This window comes from Gobius niger (assembly GCF_951799975.1).
Source record: "Gobius niger genome assembly, chromosome: 22".
Lineage (NCBI taxonomy): Eukaryota > Metazoa > Chordata > Actinopteri > Gobiiformes > Gobiidae > Gobius > Gobius niger.
Window position 1 is genome coordinate 16,277,488 of NC_136873.1, and position 24,780 is coordinate 16,302,267.

General features: G+C 42.9%; 1 protein-coding gene across 1 annotated transcript; it reads left to right on the plus strand.

The window, feature by feature from the left end:
- Positions 1 to 7,015: 7,015 nt before the first annotated feature.
- Positions 7,016 to 23,607, plus strand: LOC306981354 (uncharacterized protein). The gene is made up of 5 exons (XM_079580947.1): positions 7,016 to 7,275; positions 12,650 to 12,919; positions 14,315 to 14,575; positions 16,840 to 17,053; positions 23,209 to 23,607. The coding sequence occupies exons 1-5, from the start codon at positions 7,017 to 7,019 to the stop codon at positions 23,357 to 23,359; spliced, it is 1,155 nt and encodes a 384-aa protein (XP_079437073.1). The 5' UTR covers position 7,016; the 3' UTR covers positions 23,360 to 23,607.
- Positions 23,608 to 24,780: the final 1,173 nt, after the last annotated feature.

The following is a 24,780-nucleotide window of genomic DNA, read 5'->3' on the forward strand; positions in this document are numbered from 1 at the left end:
ACCACAAAATATCACGGTGAAAGTCATCATAGCAGAGTATAGATCCAGCTCCTAACCCAGCTTTGAGAATAGATTAACGGCGATATTTTTTTTATCGCCCGATAAGAGTCTCACGTTAACGCAGCACGTTAACGCCGATAACGGCCCACCACTAGTAAGAACATATCTTAGTATTTAAACATACATACAAACATAACACCCCCTCTTTAAAATCTAATAATCCCATTCAACCGCTTATCTTCAAAGTCTGACAGCGATTTTGTTGTGATTCCGTTCACACTGCAGGGCAAACGATCATGAAACACACGCCGCATTTCCCTCCGATCGCTCGCGCAGTACCAGCTCTCCATCCCCTTCTCCCCGCGCGCGTTTGCGTTCCGCTCCGTCCTCCTCGTGTTTGGACATCTGCGCTCCTGGAAAAGACGGATGTGGCGCTGGATGCTCGAAGGTAAACTCACCCCAGACACAGCGTATCCTCGGGCCGACCCCTCCCCTCCCTTCCCCTCTCCGCGCGTTTATTTGCTCCATATGGCGTTCGACATGGTACCCAGGGGAGAGAGAGAGAGAGAGAGACGGGGAGAGAAAAAACACACTGCTGTGGGCGGAGGTAAAAGCCTTGTAGTATCTGTCCGGGCTGAAATTTGATTCACAAGTTCAGAATCGTGCGAGACAAAAAAGCCTGGCGAGGGGGGAGGGAAGAAAGGCGCAGATTTCCTTTTTTGTTTTGGTTGTTGTTGTTTTACGCACGGAGGATCTGTCGTTAAAACTCCTTCCCGAAACCAGTAAGTCGCACGTTTCTCTGTTTTGCCCGCCTGTTGCCTTTTTTTTTACACAGACACAACGAGATTATCTTTGACTCGTCGGGACTTTTAATCTCACCACAAATATTCAAACTTTCCAAAACAGTTGACGTTGGCGCGCGCGTTCATATTTTTTGACCGTTTTGAGACTCGACCGTTGAGCACATCCCCAAGAACCCCGCACATACCTTTCCTTTGTGGCGTCCGGACTGTAAACCTTTTCATTGGAGAGAATAGCGGGGATGGAGGGGGGGGGGGGGGAGTGGTATGAAAAGCGTGCAGCCAACCCCCCCCCCCAGCAGTCGAGTATTCCAGCAAACAGGCTACGAAGCTAATAAACAAAACAAAAAAAGTTAGCTAGCACGTCACGGCGCATCAGCGTTTCGTTTGTTTCGGTGTAAACAGTCGGTGCGCACGGGCGGCGGGAGTTTTTTTTTTTTTTTTTTGGAGGTTTGCCAAAAAAAAAAAAAAAAAAAGTCCACACACACACACGAGGCACGCGCGCTCCGTGATTCTATTAAAGTTACGCATTCCGCCTTGTTTTTTTCCTTTTTCGCGCGGTTTACGCTAGAGAAGTGAGTGAGTGAGTGAGTAGAGGGCACGTGTTAGCTATTATCTATTAGCCCAACCCACGGCTACCACGGTTTGAAGAAGTCGAGATTATTTTTGCTTGAAGTGAGGCTTTGCGGGTAACCTGGGGGGGAAAAAATAAACGTTAATTGGAGGCTTTTACTTTTTTTTTCTATCATTAAAGGAATAGGCCACCGTTTTTACATACTGAGATATGTTCTTACCTTAGCTTTGACGAGTTCTTTAGGACCTGTCTGATCTTCCCCCGTGCCTTCAGTCACGTAAACACAGCGCAGACGGCGTTAGCATTTAGCCTCTCCCTCTCTCCACTATAGCTCCAAAACAGGTCAAGATAGAAGCTACCAAGCTCTTCCACGTTTTCCCTATTTAAATATGGTTACGTGAAGTGTTTCACTACAAAGTATAACTACACAAAATTAAACAATGTGGATTTTCTAAATGGATAAAAGCGGGAACTATATTGTAAGGCGTAATAATACCAGGAGTAGTTTGGCATCCGCACAGTAATCTTCACTTTGCTGTGCGGATGCCAAATTACTCTTGGTATTATTACGTGGAAGAGCTTGGTAGCTTCTATCTTGACCTGTTTTGGAGCTATAGAGGAGAGAGGACGAGGCTAAATGCTAACGCCGTCTGCGCTGTAGGGATGGCCGATACCACATTTTTTGGAATCGATACAATACCGATACTTTTGGGGTCATTTTTGTCGATACCGATGCCGATACGGGTAATTTCACATGGGTGAATGTATTTCAATCAATATACATTTATAAAACTGGTTATTTTATATAATTAACTGGTCAATTAAAATGATATTACTTTAACTGGTTAATTAAACAATACTAATGTGAAATTAAATACATAAACAAAAAATTTAAATTAATACTTAAATGACAAACTGAACCTAAACCAGAATGATATGCCTGGCTCAGTTCAAGCCTTTGCTGTTGTGACTGTTTTGACTCAGAGCAAAGAAATAAATCATCCTCTTGGGTTGATAATTGCTGCCCCGCCTTCTTTTTACACATGCAAATTAGTATCGACACATTTTGCCCAACATCGATACTTATAAAGTAGCCGTTTGTTGTTTTTGTGGCATTTATATAGAGTTTGGGAATGTGACGTCATATCTCTAAGCATAATGGGATTAGCAGCAATTGTAAGCTAATGGAGATTTTAAAAGTATAAATACTGGAGTTATTGTTCACTTGTGTGTTAGATATGTTTACCAGCAGTAACTCGGCAGCTAACGGAGTTGTTCCACGGCTATTTTCTCCACTTTTCATTCTATTTTTAGCTAGTGTAGGTGTAGCATTTTTGGCTAATGAGTCTGAGAAACAAGTATGTTCAGTAACTCTTTGTTGAGTTTCAGAAATATTGATGGTTGTTTTTAATGTTTTTTTCTCGCATATTTGCCGGTCTGCTAAGCACGCGGAAGCGGAAGTCGTGACGTCACTCTTAACAAACGTATTCACCTTATTCCGCCCCGCCCACTTTTGCCACTTTTTGCTTTGTCCCGGCACTTCCGCTGTGCAGACACTTCCAGCCGAGCACAAGGTGATATTTAGTGGCCATATCAGACCCCACAATAAGCAGAAACCTAAATGAATTAGAGTTAGAGTTTGGCCCAGTGGACACATTTATGCGCTAATTCTTATCTAAAGTAATAATAACTGCAAACATCTGTACATTCATTAATTATTTCTAACTAGGCTTTGACCGAAATGTGGTCGATGGGTTGACAATGGCTGAACATCTGGATTGTTCATAATTTATGATGTTTGGTGGCTAAAGCTAACGGCAATAGGGAAAATACTGTACATTGAGCTGGCTAACAGACTCTGAAAAGTCTCCCAGACTAGTCTACTTAACTGTCCGCATACATTAGGATCGAACTGTACGCCACTTCTCCTTTTTATTTCTATGAGCTTAACATTCTCAGAAAGCAGAAACAAAACGCTAACTGTGATGTTATGTGATGGGTTTTAAAAAACCTTATGCATTTCAACTCAATAGTTTGCTTCTAAATGTAAAACAAAGCAGCAACATCTCCATTGGGGCAAAAAGGTTTACGCCACAAAAATAAGGACCAGAAAACATCCGTGGTTTAGCGCCTTGATGTCAAAGCAGTCCGAGGCAACAAACTGAAACGCTCTGAGCCAATGAGCCGCTTTGTGACTCGCGTGTGAAGCACTTTTCACGACATTTGACACTTTGGTCACATGACCAGCTCTCAGCGAAACGTGCTCCGGCCCAGTGCTTCGAAGAAATGTGCTTCAGGAAGAGCGATAAGAGCTCTGGGGTGCCAGGTTTTTTGCCATTCGCTAATTTTAGCCAATAATGACACGGTGATAAAATCAATGCTTGCATTTTGTTCGATAAATGTTTCACAGTGTGGCGTTTTAGTGTTTTCAAATGGAAATAGGCAGAGGAGGGTTCAACGTACAGTACATTTTCTGGAGCATTAACTGACAAGAAGTAGCTGTATTTGTTGGTGTAGTTTTATCACAATTACTCATTTGAGCGAATCTGTAAGTGACAAAAGCTTTATGTTTTACACAATGAAGTAAGATAAGATATCCTTTATTATGCCTGAAGGAAATGGAGTTGTCAAAGGCTTACATTAGTCACTCTTAAAAGCAACGGAAAAGAAATCAGGCAAATGCCAGGAAAAAAGAAGTCAGAATAATGAACAAGGACCAATAAGGTCACCACTTTTTGCTTCTACTTAAGTTTTATTATAATGTACTCATACTTGTATCGATGATGGGAAAGTAGGAGCGTGTAATTTATACAAGAGCACATGTTAACCTTTATTTATTAGTCATAAACTACTGCTGTGGTTCAAAGTCTGGATATTTGAGACAACTCTTAAATCGAGACACATGTAGCACAGAGCAAAGAGATGTTCATTTGGAGCTGATACTTAGAGCATTTTACTCCATAAAAAGAATACAATACAAGCCTTGATTTTATTACACATTTTCTTATTGTTGAAACATACCATTCAGCAGAGCCGTGGGAAGATGTTTTAGTTAGGGGGCGCTGAGGGACAAAATTTACCCCCAAAATACTTTTTCTGTGCATAAATCCTATTAATTAACCTCTTAACTCCCGCCTGAACCGAGAGCATTTTCTCCAGTTCAGCTTTACCCAAATCCCGTAGGCCAGTGTAACGCCTCATTTGAAAGACCTACAAAACTAAATTGATCTTTTTCCTCACATCACATTTTTTTTCATCACTTTTTTTGTTGGGCAGTCGTCTCATTTTTGTCAAATTTTCATGACTTTTTTGTCACTTTTTCGTCAAATTATTCGCATTTTTTTGGTCAAATTCTTATCACTTTTTCGGCCATTTTTTCCTCAATTTTTCGCCAAATTTTTCTCACTTTTTTGTCCATTTTTTTTTCATTTTTTTGTCACTTTTTTTGTCAAATTATTTGCATTTTTTTGTCAAATTCTTATCACTTTTTCGTTCATTTTTTCCTCCATTTTCCGTCAAATTTTTCACACTTTTTTTGTCAATTTTTTGTCCATTTTCCGTCAATGTTTTCTTACTTTTTTCACATTTTCATCCTTGTTTTCGTCTCAGTTTTGTTGCTATTTTCACACCTTTTTCCCAGAAGCTTTTGGACTGGGGTAAAGCTGGAGAAAATGTGGTTATGAATTGATGGCAATAAAATAATCCAAAATGTCCCGCAGTGTGCCTTTAAAAGACTCTCAAAGGGGTTACGATCTGGACTCTGGCGGCCAATCCCTGTGTGAAAATGCTCTACTACGACTACTATTATGACTGAAAGTAGTCCAAATAACACTAATAAGAACTCATAATAGTCACTTAAATGCAGAGTCTGGTGTAAAATAGTCCTGTATTGAAGCAGCAGGGATAGAAGGAGATACAGTTGTCATAGTTACGGTACTTTCCCCCTGACGAATGAACAGAGTATTTCATTGAATCATCGCTACCGTTTCATTGTTACAGAGACATATTTCCAGATTATAAAACGTAAAGTCGATGTAGTCACTCATTCTGTTGGTTGTTCGGACGCGTGGCTCACTACTTTCTCCTTATTCCCTGTGAACCTGCGATGTCAGGCCGGGTCAACATGGAGCTTTTGTCACATGAGCCGCGGCGAGGACAAAATGCTTCCTACGTTTGCTCAGACAGAGGCCGTAAAGAGCCAGCGGGACGAGGGCCGAAGGTGTTTATGGCCTTAGCGTTTAAGTGTGGACCGCACTGAGGAGCACAGGCCCAATGAGCAAAGTTAATCAAGTGAAGTGTTTGGTCAATACAACCAGTCAACTTAGGGTGGACATGTCACACGGAGCTTCAAAATAGACTTAAAAACCTTAGTTTGGTGTCCATCGATGCTCACTACTTTTATTTAGGGAATTTGGAGTGCTTTTTGACACCACAGCACAATGGAGTGACTGCTACACTGCAGGGGCGGACTGGGACTGAAAAACAGCCCTGGACTCTGACCAGCCTGGCCCAAATTAGCGTAAATGTGACACTTACCACCCGCCTTAACGGAGCGCATTTTCTCCAGCTCGGCTTTACCCAAATCTAAAAGCTTCTCGGCTGGAGAGCTACAATGTAACGCCTCATTTGAAAGCCGAGACCTACAAAGTGATTGCAACTTTTTGTCAAGTCGCCGCATTTTTTGTCATAGTTTTGTTGTTTCTTCATTGCTTTTTGTGGCTTTTTGTTGAATTTTTGTCACTTTTTGTTGAATTTTTGTTGAATTTTTGTTGAATTTTTGTCAAATTTTTGTTGAATTTTTGTCACTTTTTGTTGAATTTTTGTTGAATTTTTGTTGAATTTTTGTCAAATTTTGTTGAATTTTTGTCAAATTTTTGTCACTTTTTGTTGAGTTTTTGTTGAGTTTTTGTCACATTTTTGTTGAATTTTTGTCACTTTTTGTTGAATTTTTGTCACTTTTTGTTGAATTTTTGTTGAATTTTTGTTGAATTTTTGTCAAATTTTTGTTGAATTTTTGTCAAATTTTGTTGAATTTTTGTCAATTTTTTGTCACTTTTTTGTTGAATTTTTGTCACTTTTTGTTGAATTTTTGTTGAATTTTTGTTGAATTTTTGTTGAATTTTGTTGAATTTTTGTTGAATTTTTGTCACTTTTTGTTGAGTTTTTGTCACATTTTTGTTGAATTTTTGTCACTTTTTTGTGGAATTTTTGTCATTTTTTTGTTGAGTTTTTGTCACATTTTTTCTATCATTTTTTTTTGTTCTGGTTCTGTCACGTTTTTTGTGGCCTTTTCGTTGCTTTGTTGTCGTGTTTTTGTTGACTTTTCATCACATTTTTCGTCACTTTTTTTTAATGCTTTTTCCGGCACATTTTCGCTTTGTTTTCATCCTCTTTTTTTCTCGCTATTATGATGCTTTTCTTTTTAGCTTTTAGATTTGGGTAAAGCTCGGTTAAGGCGGGACCGGTGGCCCTAGAGCCAGTGGCCCCTCTGTGCTCTTCCAGAATGGACATATGGCCAGTCCGCCCCTGCTACATGACGAAAACACGATGAAAACCTGACGAAACAGAAGATTGCAAATGACCCTCCAAATCTTTATGAAGTTTGAACTGTCTGACTGAACGCCTCGTCCGTCAGGTTGACCATGAGCTGTGGCCGGCCGCTGTCCTCGCCTCAGAAGAAGGAGCTGGACACCATGAAGGAGTCCATCAGCGACATCATCAACCAGCTGCAGGACATCGACCCGTCGCGCCTCTCCTTCTCGCCCTTCCTGGACCTGGACACGCAGATCACCTTGGCCCCGGTGTCGGACAGCCCCGAGAGCTCCGTGGAGGAGCTGCACTCGCCCTGCCCGTCCGTGTCGGGCTCCACGCCGTCGCTGGAGCCCGCCAACCACAACAAGAGTGAGTAACGTTTGGATTTATAGACTTCCTTTAGTCGCTGTGGAGGCACAAATCCTCTGTTTGCCCACTTCAGTGTCTGGAGGCATATTCTGGGCAATTCAGTCGCTGTTTCATTAACTCCAACTTTAAATAAATCATATTAATAAGTACCTATTGTCTGGAACAGTGCTTCACAACTGGTGGGCCGGGACCCAGTGGGTGGCGAACCTTTGCAATTGTCAATGTTAATGTCAATTTTATTGCATATTTACGCTAAGTGCCTAAAGTACTTCACATACAAGGAAGAAAGATACAATATACACACTATAGAAATATAGAGTAAAAAAAGACACATACAGTAATAGAGTCGAAACACAGCTCAACAACTACAACCCAAACAGATGAGTTGTAAGGGCGGTTTTAAACGTTTCTAAGGTTGGAGCAGCGTTTTCTGGATACTTTTGTACATCTTCACTGTGTTTTTGTGGAGGTTTGGTGGATTTGTTTACTTTGAGAGTTCAAAATGGTCCTGAAGAAAGCAGAAAGGTAAACAAGATGCTAGCATATCTGCAAAACCCATTTGAGACCTACAAATTTCTTCTTCTGAGACACTGAAGAGGCACAGAGGGCCCCCACACCTGCAGCACAGGGGAGGCATCACGAGAGGAGCTACAGGAAACAAAAAAGGGACAAATGAGGAGATGGGGAAAGACTGTTGTGGAGCGGAGGGAGCTGCGCAGGAGGTAGAGGAAGGAGGAGATGGAGCTGACCAGTGCAGAACACCACGCTCTGAAATTGGGACAAACCCAGGAGGTGCTGCACCGTTTCAGAGGAGTGTTCCCCGACCTCCAAGGTCATGTGGGTCAGGTTGACACACAGTGGAAGTGCGGCTCAGCTGCAGCAGCTCAGGACTAACACCTGAACACTATTTCATTGTATGCTTGTACAGTGACAATAAAGCACTTTCATATTTACTTACTTACTTACTTCCAGAGTTTGGGGGCAGCCTCACTAAACGCCCTATCTCTTCACGTCTTTCAACGGGATCTGGGCACGTCCAAGAGCAGCTGGTTCCCAGGCCACATTTCTTTTAATATTTATGTACATAAAAGTATAGAATCACTTCTTGAGTCTGTTAAAGCAAGACACTGCAGGCGAATTGGGAAAAAATGTATATTTACAGATATCAATTTGAAACTTGCTGTAGATCACTGACATACATGTGAGAAAAAAATACATTGCAAGTTTTCTGTTATTTTATCTTTTCATATAAGAACAAGGTATTTTATGCCTAAAAATGCCCCAAATTTCCCATCTTTTCGGCGACGAAATCTGAATAATGAATAGAGCTACATTCAGATTTATGGTTTCATTTTATTGATAAATGAGTTACCAAGATGTTTAGTTTTAAAATAAGCTGTTTTTTAGTGTAAAAATGTGTAAAAATGTAATTTTCGCCTTATTTTTTGACATTCAAAACTCAATAAATGGGGCTTAGGGATTAGATAATAAAAAATCCCTCTGAAAAAATCTTCCAAATATTGTTCAGTCCAAGGCTGGAAAATGTGAAGTCTTTAGGTCCGACTGACGTGGACATAGTGTCGCCACAATGACAGAAAAATGTGTTTTGAGAAAAAGGCCCTTGAAATTGCGTTCTCCCATATAAGTCTATGGGGGAACATTGAATCAGCGCAATATTTAAACATGTTGTTATGAAGATTAGGCATATTTTTGGTTTCCCGGTGAAAGCTTGTATGTTCAGAGACCAATTTGGCCCAAAACCTGAAAACTGAAAAAATGTAGTTTTGCCTGTAGTGTCTCCCCTTAAAATGACTGTTTTCGAGCATTTCCACATTACATCTTTGTTTGCAGAGGAACTTTCATACATGCATACCCTGTTTGGCTAGCACAGAACGGGCTAAGCTACTTTGTAAGTGTTAAAAGTGGTTTGTATTTGAAACATTAGCCAGTTCACAACAGTCATGTCCCTGGTTTCCACACTATTAGCTGCACTTTGATCTAATCCACTTCAAACACGTGCTGTTCAGTCACTGTGGCGAGCTAAACAAAGAACCTCGACAGATGATGTTCGATATGGATTCCCCTTTGTTCCACGGGGCGTTTGCCATAGAAGAAAAACATCCCCTTGCTTGCTCGGGCAACATCGAAAACAGAAGTGTCTCTGTATGTTTGGCTATTTAGTTTCACCAGACTCATACAAACAATTAAGTTTAGGAGCAATGGAATCTGATCAAGCAGTGTGTGATTTTATATGAGTGTCCTTGTTCACCTCACGCCTGTTTCCCTGTTTCATTTGCATACCCGGCTCATGTTACAGCGCGGCCGAGGGATGGAAGAGCAAATAAGTACTGAGGTTTGTTGCTGGTGAGGCACATGTTCTATAGACTCCAACGTGAAGTCAACAAAACTGCAGGAAAATGCACTTGCAGTCTGCGGTAATTGTGTGAATGTCACTTACAATAAAAAGCGACATTTGCACTATATAAACTCATCTATAGCATTTCAGCCATAAAAGGCCGGTCTAGTCAATGCATGTTTCACTTTTACTCACTCCTCTTAAGACCCGCCTTAACCGGGCACATTTTCTCCAGTTTGGCATTACCTAAATCAAAAATTAAATGTATATAGGTATGAAAACGAAACAAAAGAGCGACAGAAACGTGCCAGAAAAGCAACAATAACACAATAAAAAAGCGACAGGAGAAAATGTGCTTGGTCAAGGCGGGGGGGTCAATGTCAATGTCAATGTCAATTTTATTTATAAAGCACATTTAAAAACAACCATTGTCGACCAAAGTGCTGGACAAGAACAGTAACAATATGTACAATAAACACAATAAAAGTTAAACACAGGTAATATATAAAGGCACAAACTGTATCTGGTCTACATGGAACCGAAGGCCAAAGCAAAAAGATGAGTTTTTAATTTGGTTTTAAACTCCTCTACAGACTGAGCCGAGCGCACATGTAGAGGAGGCTGTTCCAAAGTTTAGGGGCCGCCACTGAGAAGGCTCGGTCACCTCTGGACACACGCTTGGATTTAGGAACAGACAAAAGAAGCTGGTCAGCAAACCTCAGAGCTCTGGAAGGACAGTAGAGCTGCAGCAGTTCTGACAGATACTGAGGTGCCAGCGAATTTAGGCATTTAAAAACAATCAGCAGAATTTTAAACTTGATGCGAAAGGGAACTGGAAGCCAATGTAAGGAGGACAGAATGGGAGTGATGTGCTCCCATTTTCTTGTGCCGGTCAGCAGGCGGGCTGCGGCATTTTGGACTCCCTGCAGGCGCTGGAGGGATTTAAGGTCCAGCCCTGTGTAAAGGGAGTTACAATAATCCAACCTTGAAGTGATGAAGGCGTGTATCGCCTTTTCTAAGTCTTTTTTTGGCAAGTAGGCCTTAATTTTCGCAAGAAGTCTTAGTTGGAAGTAGCTGGCTTTTACAACTGATCCAATGTGTTTTTCAAATTTGAAGCAAGTATCAAAAGTCACCCCAAGATTTTTAACAGTGGGGCGGATAAAGGAAACAAGAGGCCCAATAACACTGTCGGTCTTCAGGTTTGACAGGGGGTTGCAACTTCCGAATACCGCTATCTCTGTTTTGGTTTTGTTCAGAGACAGGAAGTTTGAATTTAGCCAAGACTGGACGTCACTCAGGCAGTTTGTCAAGGTTGTTAAGGAGGTTTTACTGGTGTCGACTGTAATTGGCAAATATATTTGAATATCATCTGCAAAGCAGTGATAGGAAACATTATGCTTTTGGAAAATAGAACCCAGTGGCAACATATATAAGGCAAAGAGGATTGGACCCAAAATGGATCCCTGAGGGACCCCACAGCTAAGGGGGGACACAGTGGACGAGAACTCTCCCAAGTGCACAGAGAACATTCTGTCAGAAAGGTACGAGCGGAACCACTGGAGGTGACCGGTTAAACTGTGCAGAGGAATAAAAACAGACTGGTTGTCACTTGTGGTCCACATTTTTTGTTGATGATGCATCCAGTTTAGCATTAGCGGCTAACACAGTCAGAGTTTAGCATTAGCGGCTAACACAGTCAGAGTTTAGCATTTGCGGCTAACACAGTCAGAGTTTAGCATTAGCGGCTAACACAGTCAGAGTTTAGCATTAGATATGGGTTTAGCATTAGCGGCTAACACAGTCAGAGTTTAGCATTAGATATGGGTTTAGCATTAGTGGCTAACACAGTCAAGAGTTTAGCATTTGCGGCTAACACAGTCAGAGTTCAGCATTAGCGGCTAACACAGTCAGAGTTTAGCATTAGATATGGGTTTAGCATTAGCGGCTAACACAGTCAGAGTTTAGCATTAGCGGCTAACACAGTCAGAGTTTAGCATTAGATATGGGTTTAGCATTAGCGGCTAACACAGTCAGAGTTTAGTATTAGATATGGGTTTAGCATTAGCGGCTAACACAGTCAGAGTTTAGCATTAGCGGCTAACACAGTCAGAGTTTAGCATTGATTAGGGTTTAGCATTAGCAGCTAACACAGTCAGAGTTTAGCATTAATTAGAGTTTAGCATTAGCGGCTAACACGGTCAGAGTTTAGCATTATCGGCTAACACAGTCAGAGTTTAGCATTGATTAGAATTTAGCATTAGCGGCTAACAAAGTCAGAGTTTAGCATTAATTAGAGTTTAGCATTAGCGGCTAACACAGTCAGAGTTTAGCATTAATTAGAGTTTAGCATTAGCGGCTAACACAGTCAGAGTTTAGCATTAGATATGGGTTTAGCATTAGTGGCTAACACAGTCAGAGTTTAGCATTTGCGGCTAACACAGTCAGAGTTTAGCATTAGCGGCTAACACAGTCAGAGTTTAGCATTAGATATGGGTTTAGCATTAGCGGCTAACACAGTCAGAGTTTAGCATTGATTAGAGTTTAGCATTAGCAGCTAACACAGTCAGAGTTTAGCATTAGCAGCTAACACAGTCAGAGTTTAGCATTAATTAGAGTTTTGCCATTTTTATTTTATTTTTGGAAACTTGTTTTATGAAATGTATTGTTTCTTTTCTTTTTATTTTATTCATCTTGATGACTCTTGTCTCCCCTGACCGCACATCACTGTTGAGAATCTTTGGGATGTGCTGGAGACGGCTTTGCGCAGCGGTCACACTCTCCCATCATCAATACACGCAGATCTTGTTGAGACACGAATGCTTAACTGGATCTTTCCACATTGAAGAAGCTTATTATCGAAAACGCTAAGAACAGCCACTGGAGAAGACCCAAAGATTACTCAAAGAAGCGTTACCCGCTCAAAAAAACGCTCCAGTTCTGTTTTTGATGTCGTTAAAGTTGTTTTTTTTATTTCCGTGGCGCGTTTTGACCGTGTTTTTGGTGTCGTTCTTCCCCCAGGTCTGCCTCGAAACTACCAGCGTCCCATCAACAACAACACTCTCCCCAAGGGCCCCCCATCCTCCGGCGCCCCCACGGAGAACTGCACCTCCAGGCCCCGCCCGGACGCCTCGCTCCTCCCCAACGGCACGGACTCGCCCCGCTGGAGCCCGGAGACCCCGCCCACCCTCTCGGACTGTCCCGCGAACGACTCGACGCGCCCCCTCATCAGCCCGCCCCCCGAGAGCGTGGAACTGAGCATGTGGACCTCCCAGGCACCCGTAGTCAGAGGTGGGTGTCCAGAGAGAGAAAGGTAGTCCACTCGAAATTTCCCACAATGCATCTCGAAAAGTAGTGAGCATCGATGGTCACTAAACGGGTCAATATAGACCACAATGCATTGCGAGAGTCGGAGAAGAGCCTGACAGAGACAGGTCTTTGAACTAAACAACACGACTGAATGAAATCAGCTGTTTCAGTCGTGTGCTTGTATTTCTCATGAATAAACGACCTAAATATAAACGGTTACGGTGAAAAGATGCTAACGTTAGCTGCTAACCTTTAGCTTGAGCTGTTAAATGACCGACAGCTTCCTCTCAAATAATCCAAGCCATTCATGTAAAATCCATGTGAAGTAAAAGCGTATCTGACTCGTATTTATCCTTAAATATTCCACTGTCTCATGAGTTTGTTTGGTCTTTATCACAGAAATACTTTATTCCCGGAGTTTCGCGAACTTTTAGCAGATGTAGTCACTCAATCTGCTGGCGCTTCGGACACCGGGCTCTGACCTACTTTTGAGCCAACGCTGGGGTTGCTTTTAAAACGGGTCAAAAGCCAGGTACAGCCGACTAGCAGAAACCCTGTGCAGGCATTAGCGGCTAACACGGTCAGAGTTTAGCATTAGCGCCTAACACAGTCAGAGTTTAGCATTAGCGGCTAACACAGTCAGAGTTTAGAATTCGTCAGTTTAGCAGTAGTTAGAGTTTAGCATTAGCGGCTAACACAGTCAGAGTTTAGCATTAGTTAGAGTTTAGCATTAGCGGCTAGCACAGTCAGAGTTTAGCATTAATTAGAGTTTAGCATTAGCGGCTAGCACAGTCAGAGTTTAGCATTAATTAGAGTTTAGCATTAGCGGCTAACACAGTCAGAGTTTAGAATTCGTCAGTTTAGCAGTAGTTAGAGTTTAGCATTAGCGGCTAGCACAGTCAGAGTTTAGCATTAATTAGAGTTTAGCATTAGCGGCTAGCACAGTCAGAGTTTAGCATTAATTAGAGTTTAGCATTAGCGGCTAACACAGTCAGAGTTTAGAGAAGGGTTCACTACTGTTACCTACTTACAAAACTAAATTCCAAGAGTATAGCTGACGGTGCTAAGTAAATATTTATTTAGTGTTCTATGCTTATAAAATAAAAATACAAAGTGGTTTTATTCCATTAAATAATCGTTCAGGTATCAGTATAGTAACAGGCTCAGATACAGTGTGTTATGCAACCTTAGTGCATATTTGACCTTTCAGTGACCCAGTGGCTGTATTGGTGGTTAGCGTAGCATAAAACGTTGTATAATGCACCTTTAATTCATATGTATTTTCAAGACGGCATAAAACGACAGTACAAAGAGTTCTGAAATGAGGTAAAGTGTGTGGTGTGATGTTCATGTTTCTATGCTTTTGTCCCGCAGTAGAGAGCTGCCCCGCCGAGGACGAGGAGGGTCAGGGCGCAGGGGGCCAGGCCTGCTGCTGTCGCTGCTGCCGGTCTAGGTGCTGCCGCAGCGGTCGTGTCCCGGCGTTCCTCTCCGTCCTGGGCTCGCTCCTGTGCGCTGTAGGCATCATGTACGCGCTGTACTTCCACGTCCCGCTCAAGCCGCCCCGCTTCCCCGACGTCACCAGTCGGATGGTGTTCACGCTCTGCTGCTGCGCCGTGGCCTCCGTCCCCATCCTGCTGGGTATGTGCGCACCGTTCCACAACACGGCCTCAAGTCCCCGCACCTACGAAAGTCTGATAAGCTGAGAAGGTCACGGGTTGACCTGGGCTACTGTGAGCGCTTGAACTTTGAACTTTGAACGTGAACCTTTTTTTCTTGTGGTTTTCTAAAGTCACTAGCCACCAATAGAGCTGGGTACTGTTAAAGGAATAGGCCACCGGTTTTACATACTGAGATATGTTCTTACCTTAGCTTTGACGAGTTCTTTAGGACCTGTCTGATCTTCCCCCGTGCCTTCAGTCACGTAACCACAGCGCAGACGAAATCCATGCAGTAATCTTCACTTTACTGTGCGGATGCCAAATTACTCCTGGTATTATTACGCCTTACAATATAGTTCCCCCTTTTATACGCAAGTGGACCGAACCGAACAGGCCGAACCGAAACGGTTCAATACATCCCCGTGAACCGTTACACCCCTAGTAAACATCATCCATATATATCTAATATGCTCATGATGGAGAAACCTCAGAAATGATTTAAATGCCATGAAAAGGACAAAACAAACAAAGTATTGCGCCTGGCTTCCCTATTCATTTGTATGAGGACAGAACGTTCAACAGGCTCAGATACTTTAGCTAAAGGCGTTTCTGTGATTTCAGCGACTTCAGGTTTTAGTGAAAGCGGGAGCAGTTGTGTGACGTGTTGGCCCTCTCTCAACCTGCGCTCATAGGTTTTAGCTCCACGTCAGGGCGAAGGATTAAAAACGCTCTACGACAATTCACCCCAGCGCCCGGAGACGGGGAGAAGCCGGGCCCGCATCCCTCTGTTTCCATCTGAAAGTATGCACAAAGAGAGGGAGACGTGTGGGAGACGAGGAGCGACTGCGAGGACACCGAGACATTCCCAGACAGAGCCAGACCCGCTCCCTCAGACTGAGCTGTCAGCGCGGCGCTCGGGCTGTAATAAAGATCAGTCTGCGTCAGGCGGAGGGCCACTCTGTCATCAGGCGCTTTCTAGAACACACAGATGCCCTTCCTTTTCCCACCGCGACCGGACAAACCGAGCAACTGTCCGCCAGCTCAGCCACTTGTTAACCTCTTAACCGAGCGCGTTTTCTCCAGTTCGGCCGGCCTGACCTAAATCAACAAGCCTGTTGACTGGAGAGCTGTGGGCCAGTGTAACCTCTCATTTAAAAGTAAACTTAACTGATCTTTTTCCTCTTGTTGTTGCATTTTTTGCAACTTTTTGTCGTTTTTGTCACTTTTGTGTTGATTTTTTGAGGGGTTTTTTTTTTGCTCCGCTTTCATCCTCGTTTTCATCCTTTTTTTTGTCGCTATTTTTACACTTTTTTCAAGACGTTTTTAGATTTGGGAAATGAGAAGCTGTGCTTGGTTCAGGTGTAGTTTTAAAGGAATAGGCCACCGTTTTTACATACTGAGATATGTTCTTACCTGAGCTGTGACGAGTTCTTTAGGACCTGTCTGATCTTCCCCCGTGCCTTCAGTCACGTAAACACAGCGCAGACGGCGTTAGCATTTAGCCTCTCCCTCTCTCCTCTATAGCTCCAAAACAGGTCAAGATAGAAGCTACCAAGCTCTTCCACGTTTTCCCTATTTAAATATGGTTACGTGAAGTGTTCCACTACAAAGTATAATACACAAAATTAAACAATGTGGATTTTCTAAGCGGATAAAAAAGGGGAACTATATTGTAAGGCGTAATAATACCAGGAGTAGTTTGGCATCCGCACAATAAAGTGAAGATTACTGCGCGAATTTCGAACTACTCCTGGTATTATTACGCCTTACAATATAGTTCCCCCTTTTATCCGCTTAGAAAATCCACATTGTTTAATTTTGTGTAATTATACTTTGTAGTGGAACACTTCACGTAACCATATTTAAATAGGGAAAACGTGGAAGAGCTTGGTAGCTTCTATCTTGACCTGTTTTGGAGCTATAGAGGAGAGAGGGAGAGGCTAAATGCTAACGCCGTCTGCGCTGTGTTTACGTGACTGAAGGCACGGGGGAAGATCAGACAGGTCCTAAAGAACTCGTCAAAGCTAAGGTAAGAACATATCTCAGTATGTAAAAACGTTGGCCTATTCGTTTAACCCCCCACTATATTTTCTCCAGGGGGGCTTAACCCAAATCTCAAAGTTTCTTGAAAAAAACTGTACAGAGCAACAAAAGGAGAAATGATCAGACTTTACATGTAAAATGTAACATCTCCTCTCCCCCTCCTCCCTCTCTGTCTCTCTCTCTCCTCCCCCCCTCCGTCAGCCTTGTTGGTGGGGGCCCTGTGCCAGTTCTGCAGTGGTTCGCTGGAGCTGTCTGACCCCTGGCCCCCGCGGCGCTCCGTCCAGCAGCTCTTCATCTCCTCGTCGCTGGAGCTGCTGCTGCTCTACGGGCTCAACCTGCTCATCATGGCCGCCCTGCTGCCCCAGGAATACCTCATGATGGTGCCCGTCATGGCCGTCATGTTCGTGCTGGGACGGTAAGGCCAGACCTCAAAGTCGTACGGGGGGAATGTGGTGAGGCGATGGCGTGTGAGCTCTGGCTAACCTCCTGTGCTCGCTACTGTTTCCTGCTCTTGCTGTGTTCCTATATGAGGAGTTCGCAGCGGCTCAAAAAATAAGCAAGAATTCAGAGAGCAGGAAAAATCACCACACGTTAAAAAAAACTTAACGCAAGATGTTAATACTTCTCTGGAGTCGACTTCTGTTCATAAATGCAGGTGTTTTAGTCGTGGAGCTAAAAGCTAATGCTAATTTGATGCACAATAAATGTGAAAAGAGCTCCACAGTCTGAACCAGTGTGCGTGAAAAGCAACTGAAAAGCTTGAAAAAAAATTATTGTATATAGTTAGTCTACCAACAGGGACAGGAAACAGTGACGAGCACACAGGAAGTTAGCCAAGGCCGTTAGCGCACAGAGCGTTTTGAGACTTACGCTGCGTCCAAAACCATCAAATTATAGCCTCTAAGCACTAACACTAGCAACTAATCCTTAACCTTTCATGGGATCAGCTGTTAGATCTCTATGCAGTTAGTGAGCTCGAGCTTCAGCAGCATTTGCCCAATTCGACCGTCCATACCCGGGGGAAGGGGAAGTGACATCACCAACAGCTGCTATTCTTCTTTAAAGGAATAGGCCACCGTTTTTACATACTGAGATATGTTCTTACCTTGGCTTTGACGAGTTCTTTAGGACCTGTCTGATCTTCCCCCGTGCCTTCAGTCACGTAAACACAGCGCAGACGGCGTTAGCATTTAGCCTCTCCCTCTCTCCTCTATAGCTCCAAAACAGGTCAAGATAGAAGCTACCAAGCTCTTCCACATTTTCCCTATTTAAATATGGTTACGTGAAGTGTTCCACTACAAAGTATAATTACACAAAATTAAACAATGTGGATTTTCTGAGCAGATAAAAGGGGGAACTATATTGTAAGGCGTAATAATACCAGGAGTAGTTTGGTATCCGCACAGTAAAGTGAAGATATATATATATTTTTTAATTAAATGTGCGTCAATATACAGTCGTTGCGCATGAATCACTCGGGGGTGGGGCTGAGGCCGGGGCGGACTGGCCATATGTCCATTCTGGAAGAGCACAGAAGGGCCATTGGCTCCTGGGCCACCGGTCTGACCTCTCACTTTACCTTACCCTCACCCCCCGGGCGAAACCGAGCTTTACCCAAATCTAAAAGCTTAAAAGAAAAGCATCCAAAACCAAAAATGTGCTGGAAAAGCAACAAAAAAGTGACAAGAAAGTGACAAAAACACAACAAAATGTGACGAAAACGTGACGACAAAGCAATGAACAAACGATGATAAAACAACAATAACATGAAAACCCCCCCGAAAAACAAGAGACGGAAACACAACGAAAGAGTGACGAAAAAGTGACGAAAACACGCCAAAAAAGTAATGAAAAAGCAACATAAACATGACAAAAATGCAGCGACAACTCTCGGTTAAGGCGGGGGGTAAGAGCTTAACATATGTATTTGTGGAAGTGTCACATTTACGCTAATTTGGGCCAGGCTGACCAGAGTCCAGGGCTGTTTTTCCGTCCCAGTCCAGCCCCTGGGCTGAGGGGGTGGGGGAAATGGAGCAGTGGCTTATGGGATGGCACATAGCTCCTAATCACCGGTTAGTTAGCACCAGAGGTCCCTGTGCTAAAGTGGCTATGATAGTTAGCATTGAGGCTCCTTTTCCTAACTCCTTCCTAGCTGACAGACCAATTTGGAAGCTTCTTGTCATGGCGGACGCTGACTCACATCCGGTTTGGCGTAAGACCTCGTACCAATTTACTGGTTTCGGATCCGAATGTGTCAGTGCAGTTAGGGGGGCGTTCGGAAAGGAGCTGCATGGTTCCTATAAAACCTCCTGACTGGAATCGCTAAGAACAATCCTCCCGAAGGTTTTCCGAACTCTCCGATCAGCATCTGGAAGTTTTACTACAGGAAATCTCTGAACTTATGGCTACATTACACACTCCTGTTTACATTTCACAAGAACAAAACTTCAGCCCACGTGGCTCTTTTGCAAAACGTCTGCTGTGAAACAACAGACGGTAATGCAGCTGTCTGTGGTGAACTAGTGAACTGAAGGACAGGTTCTGGTAAATATTAGTAATGACTAAACAGTGGTGTTTATAAAGAGTTGTTTATTTATTGGACCTCTTAACCCCCACTTTAACCAAGCTGTTTTTCTCCAGCACAGCGTTACCCAAATCTAAAAGCTGCTGGACTGGAGCTTACAGCCTATTGACCAGGATAACGCTTCATTTGAAAGCTAAGACCTAGAGGTTTTGTAATTTTTCTGACTCAGCTGTTGGCGATGCAGCTTCCTGGTTGTTCCTCCTCTGGGTTAGGAAGGTTCAGATGGTCCTGACGCAGAAGGAGCAGCTGAAGCTCCTGCTCCACCTGCAAAAGACCCTCAAGGTCAACCTCATGACGTCGCCTCAGAGGTTGTGGAAAAGGAGCTACAATGTCTTGCAGCTTTTTCGATGCAGCCACAGAGACCTTCATTTCAATAGTTTTACATTGGACAATTCCTATTTCCTGGTCTATTTAAGATTGAAAAAAAAAGTTACTGGGCTGAAATGTAGGGCTGGGTACAGTTAGATTTTATTTTCGATTCAAACACCTGAACGATGCTTCTTCCGATGTATGCTAAATTCATTGTCATATAGAACCATAAAACAGATTAATAATGTTAATTTATTCCTTTTCCTTACATTTTATTTATTTTGCATTTGTGTCATTTGTTTATGGAAGCCCGTTTCCGCCATGTTAAAAAATAAAAGCCCAACGGGAAGTCGAAATTACGAGATTTAAAGACATAATTTTGTGTTTAAAACACAAAATTATGAGTTTAAATCTCGAAATTACAACTTTTACACTCATACTACGAGTTTTAAAAGTCGTAATTTCGAGATTTAAACTCGTAATTTCGAGATTTAAACTCGTAGTATGAGTTTAAAACTCGTAATTTCGAGATTTAAACTCGTAATTTCGAGATTTAAACTCGAAGCATGAGTTTAAAACTCGTAATTTCGAGATTTAAACTCGTAGTACAAAATTACTACGAGTTTAAATCTCAAAATTATGACTTTAAATCTCGCAATTTTGACTTCCTGTTGGGCTTTTATTTTTTAACATGGCGGAAACGGGCTTCCATATTTGTTTGAGGTGACACAACCAAGAAATTTCCCTTTAACTACAAAAGGGTGGAAAAAACACTTTTTTCTTATTTTGTTCCCCCATTTAAAAAAAAAAATCTAATTTTTGTCCCAAAATTTTCCATATTTTTCTCCCCCTAAATTTCCCCAAAATCTTCCAGTGTTTTTAACGTGCTTTTCCCCCCATTTAAAAAAAAATGTTTTTCCCAATGTTTCCCCAAACTTCCCCCGTTTTTTTTTTCTCAGTACCTGCTTTTGATGCTTTTATTTTTTCAATACCAGGAGCACCTAAACCTTTTTCTCCCACGATATCAGACTGGTGTTGTTTAGCCCCAGTCCAATGAAAAAGTACGTGGAAAAACCCATTACTTTGTTCAGACTGATTTTTGCAAAGCGTGAAAATGCGAAGGCTAGAGCGTTTTTAATCTGAGACGACTGTTCTCTCTGTGCCGAACGCCCCGGACGCTGCAGGTCTGTCTGAGGCCGTCAGAGTAAACACAGCTCATTGTTCTCGGCGTTTACTGCCTGGATATTAAACAGCTGGGTGCCGCTGCCTGGCAACCGGACGTCAACAACAGCAGCAGCAGCAGCAGCCAGTAAAAGGACTGTCGTATTCACTTCCTCTCCGCTATCTCGGGCAAATACACTTCACATCACGGACTCCGCGCTCACCGTGATGAGCGATCGCCATATTAGTGCGTTTACGTGTGCGGAGTGTCCCAGCCACTGGCACATCCTGGTTACCACAACTCTGGGGAACCAGTTCTGTCGGGAGAAATATACTCAGGGTACATGCGCAGACGTTACAAACTTTAGGACCCAGCCTTGGACTTGGTGTTTGGTGTAGGACCAGGCCTTTATTGGAACCAGGCCACAATTAGAGACAGGCCTTTATTTTTATTTGAGCAAAACGGACGACCAGGAAAAATGAAATAAAACAAGATTTGTGTCCATTTGCACCTAAAATATTAGGTTCATTTATTAATTAACATTTCAAACCCTCTCCCAGCGGCTGGAACATTGACGCCTTTTATTTTGTCGGGACAACAGGAAGTGTTTCGTTGCTGTTAGCGGAGCTTTGACATCAATGTCACTGCAGGTTTCTGTTTCGTTTTTACTGCGGACCGGATTATTTGTATTTTTTTTGTGTAAAAGCGAGTTTAGACGGAGCGTTTGTGTTTGTGATCGATCATGAGACTGACCCGAGAGAAGACGAGACGCTCGCGCTGATGGGAGGAGTTATTTTGAGGCGTGGGACTGACCTGCACACGGAGCAGCTGGACGTGCTTTGAAGACGCGATGGTGACTTTATTAAAACCCTGGAGGGTCACACAACATTTGTTGCTTTCCCTGTTTCTACAAATAGTCACAGGAGGTTTGAAAAGTGGCTAAATCTGTGTCAAAGCTACGCTCGAATCAGCTCCTCCGCAGCGTCCCCATCGGCCCGGGTTCCCGTTTGTTACTTCCTGCACGTGAGTTTTCTTTTACACGAGTATGAGACAAATTCCTAACATGGGGAATATTTCTACCGCTATAGTTTCTAATAAAAGCCCCGGCCTGTTTTAGAGACCGGCTTTAATTTGCCTCCGGCAGCCGCGAACCCGGCCTCTGTTAGAGACCTGGCCTCTAATGGAATACAGGCCAGTATTAGAGAATTTACGGTACCCATGGATGGAAATTAGCCCGATGTGGCGTGTATACATGCATGTGTCCATGTATGATCATTATTATCCACTGTCCTGACCAAATAAAGAAAACAAACAAACAATAAACAAAGAGACAGATTTTTATTCTAAAACCATAGACCCAAAATCTTTCTGGAAAAATCTTAATACATAACATAACAAAATAGAGCCAAACATTTAAACCTGGCTCTTTCCATAATTTAGATTTTGTCGCTGAAAGCAGTAATCCCTCGGGGACCCCTCGGGGGGTCGCGAGGCCTTAGGTGGGGGTCTCCAGATGATTTCAGGTTGAAACAGAAAGAAAAATACTACTGTTTAAGTTTATTTTTGAGTGTAAAACAGCCTCTAGGTTGTGAAATCCATTCATTTATTCAAAATACGATACGACATACTTTATTAATCCCGAAGGAAATTCAGTTCATCAGCTGCACAATCAAGTCACACATACAAACATCAGATTTAAAAAACTAGAACAGTGCAGAGAATAAATCTAATAATAATTTATAAGTATAAAAATATAGAGGTACTATAAAAAAAAAAGACATTTCACTCCCATTTAGCCCCTCCCACCCAAGGATTTGTTATACAGCCTGATCGCTCTGGGCAAGAAGGATCTCCTGAGCCTGTCCCTTGAGCAGGAGAGCGAGAGCAGCCTCTCGCTGAAGGAGCTCCTCTGCTTCATCACCAGCTCATGCAGGGGGGGTCTCTGTCGTCCATCACAGAGAGCAGCCTCTCACTGAAGGAGCTCCTCTGCTTCATCACCAGCTCATGCAGAGGGTGGTCTCTGTCGTCCATCACAGAGAGCAGCTTCTCCAGGGTTCTCTTCTCCGAGATTGACACTACAGAGTCCTGATCGGCCCCAATCACAGAGGAGGCCTTTCTGATTAGTTTGTCCAGTCTCTGAGTGTCCCTCTCTCTGATGTTTCCCCCCCAACACACAACACCATAGAAAAGAGCACTGGACACTACTGCCTGGTAGAACAGTTGGAGCACTTTCTTACAGTGCTAATAAAATAAACAGTTTAATTACATAGTAACAGGATTTTAAAATGTAGCATAAGAGGCAATAACTTTATATGACGGGGTCCTGGGATGTATATTTTTGTGGAAAACCTGATCTACAGCAAAGATATCACATTGACGGTGTCTTGTAAATGGACATGCTTAAAGCAGCACATGAAGACTGACTTTAGAACGTAGTGACGTCAAACATCCCATTCTCACTGTTCCTCCAGAGTGTCTGATGTGTCTGATTAGTGCCTGTGCCTCTTCCCCACAGCCTGGTGTACTGGGTCAGCATGAACGTGTGCAGCCCCTGGAGAGGCTTCGGCTCCGGCCTCACCCTGTTCCCTCTGCTGGCCTGTGTGGCCCTCAACCTGTTCCTCATGTACAACTCGCTCAACGCCAAGCAGTCCCTCTTCGGGTCATAGACGTATGACCCGTATGACCCCCAACCGACGCCACCTGACAAAGGACTCGGATCAACCGGGAGAGACTTAAAGCTGCTGTAACTTCTCCCTGTTCCCGAGCTGCCGCAGATGAAGGATGTGTTAGCCGTGTCCCCGGTTAGAGGTGGGAACGACGTGGTCAGCTGGATAAAATCGAAATGTGTGTTCCTAAAGCACTTGACACGCATTTTGTTGGTAAAATTCATGTTCCGTTTTTCTATTCCAAAATCAGATTTAGGCGAGGTAAACTGCAAATCAAATAATCTTATAACATCTAGCTATTAAACATGGTGTTTCGCCTACTATTGTTTTGGCTGGATGGGCCACTCTAGTCCCCCCCCCCAGTGTTAATCACCCATCTCAAGTGCTAACCACCTTCTGCATAATATACTGTTTATAATAGGCCAATGGTTCTCAACTGGTCTGACCCGCGATCACCCTCGGGGACAAGCCGCCTCCCAAATACCACAGACATGCAAAATATAATGCGGTCCCCCACTGCTCCTGATGGTTTGCCCCAATGGCAACATTAAAGTGGACATGTCATGCATGTGGAGCCTAAAAGTAGATCTTATTTTGGGAGCCTCAGTTTTGATATTTTACGTTTTATCATTTGAAAATATGTCTCCGTAAGCATAGGTGCTGATTCATGTTTTTCCCTGAGGTTAAAAAAGTGGTCAGATTTGATCTCGCGGACTTGTGCTTGTGACCCGGACGTTCTACCTATAGAGCTAAACGAGGGAGCAGCACCCTGCAGCACGCATGGGCATGTTCACAGGAAAAGTGACGGATCGGGATTCATAGGTCATATCTGTTGAATCATTTTGTAATTGAAAAAAGGTTGTTGAGTTAGCATTAAATAAGCCAATAATGAAATTATGATTTTAAAAAAAACACACCCAATGGCAGTCTCAAGTCGTGATTCTATACTTTTTCATAAAAAAAAGTAATGTTTTCTGGGGAAGGCTCACAAACCACTGAAAACAGTTCCACACTGCACTATAGATACAGACGGCATCTCTGGAATCGTCCATATATGGTCATTTTTAAAAACAGTTAAGGGGGAAAACAATTTTGAAATAATGAAAATTTTCTCTAATTATTCAAAAACTTTAACAAACGCTGAATTATGAATAGTTTTCTACTAAATAATGATACAAAGACATGGAGAGGAGCAAAGTGGTTCAACAGCCCATAAATACATGAATAACGGAGAATGCTAACTTGATGCTTCATGTTAGCATCGGGCTAATGCTAACGGTTAGCTAGCGCTTGCTACAACTGCCGTTTTTTCACTTCTACAGAACAATCTGCTGTGAGAAAATATCCATATGGGCCCGATTTACACTTGACTTTATTTGTGTGTGATAAATAAGTTGATATTCCACCAGAAAATGGCAAAA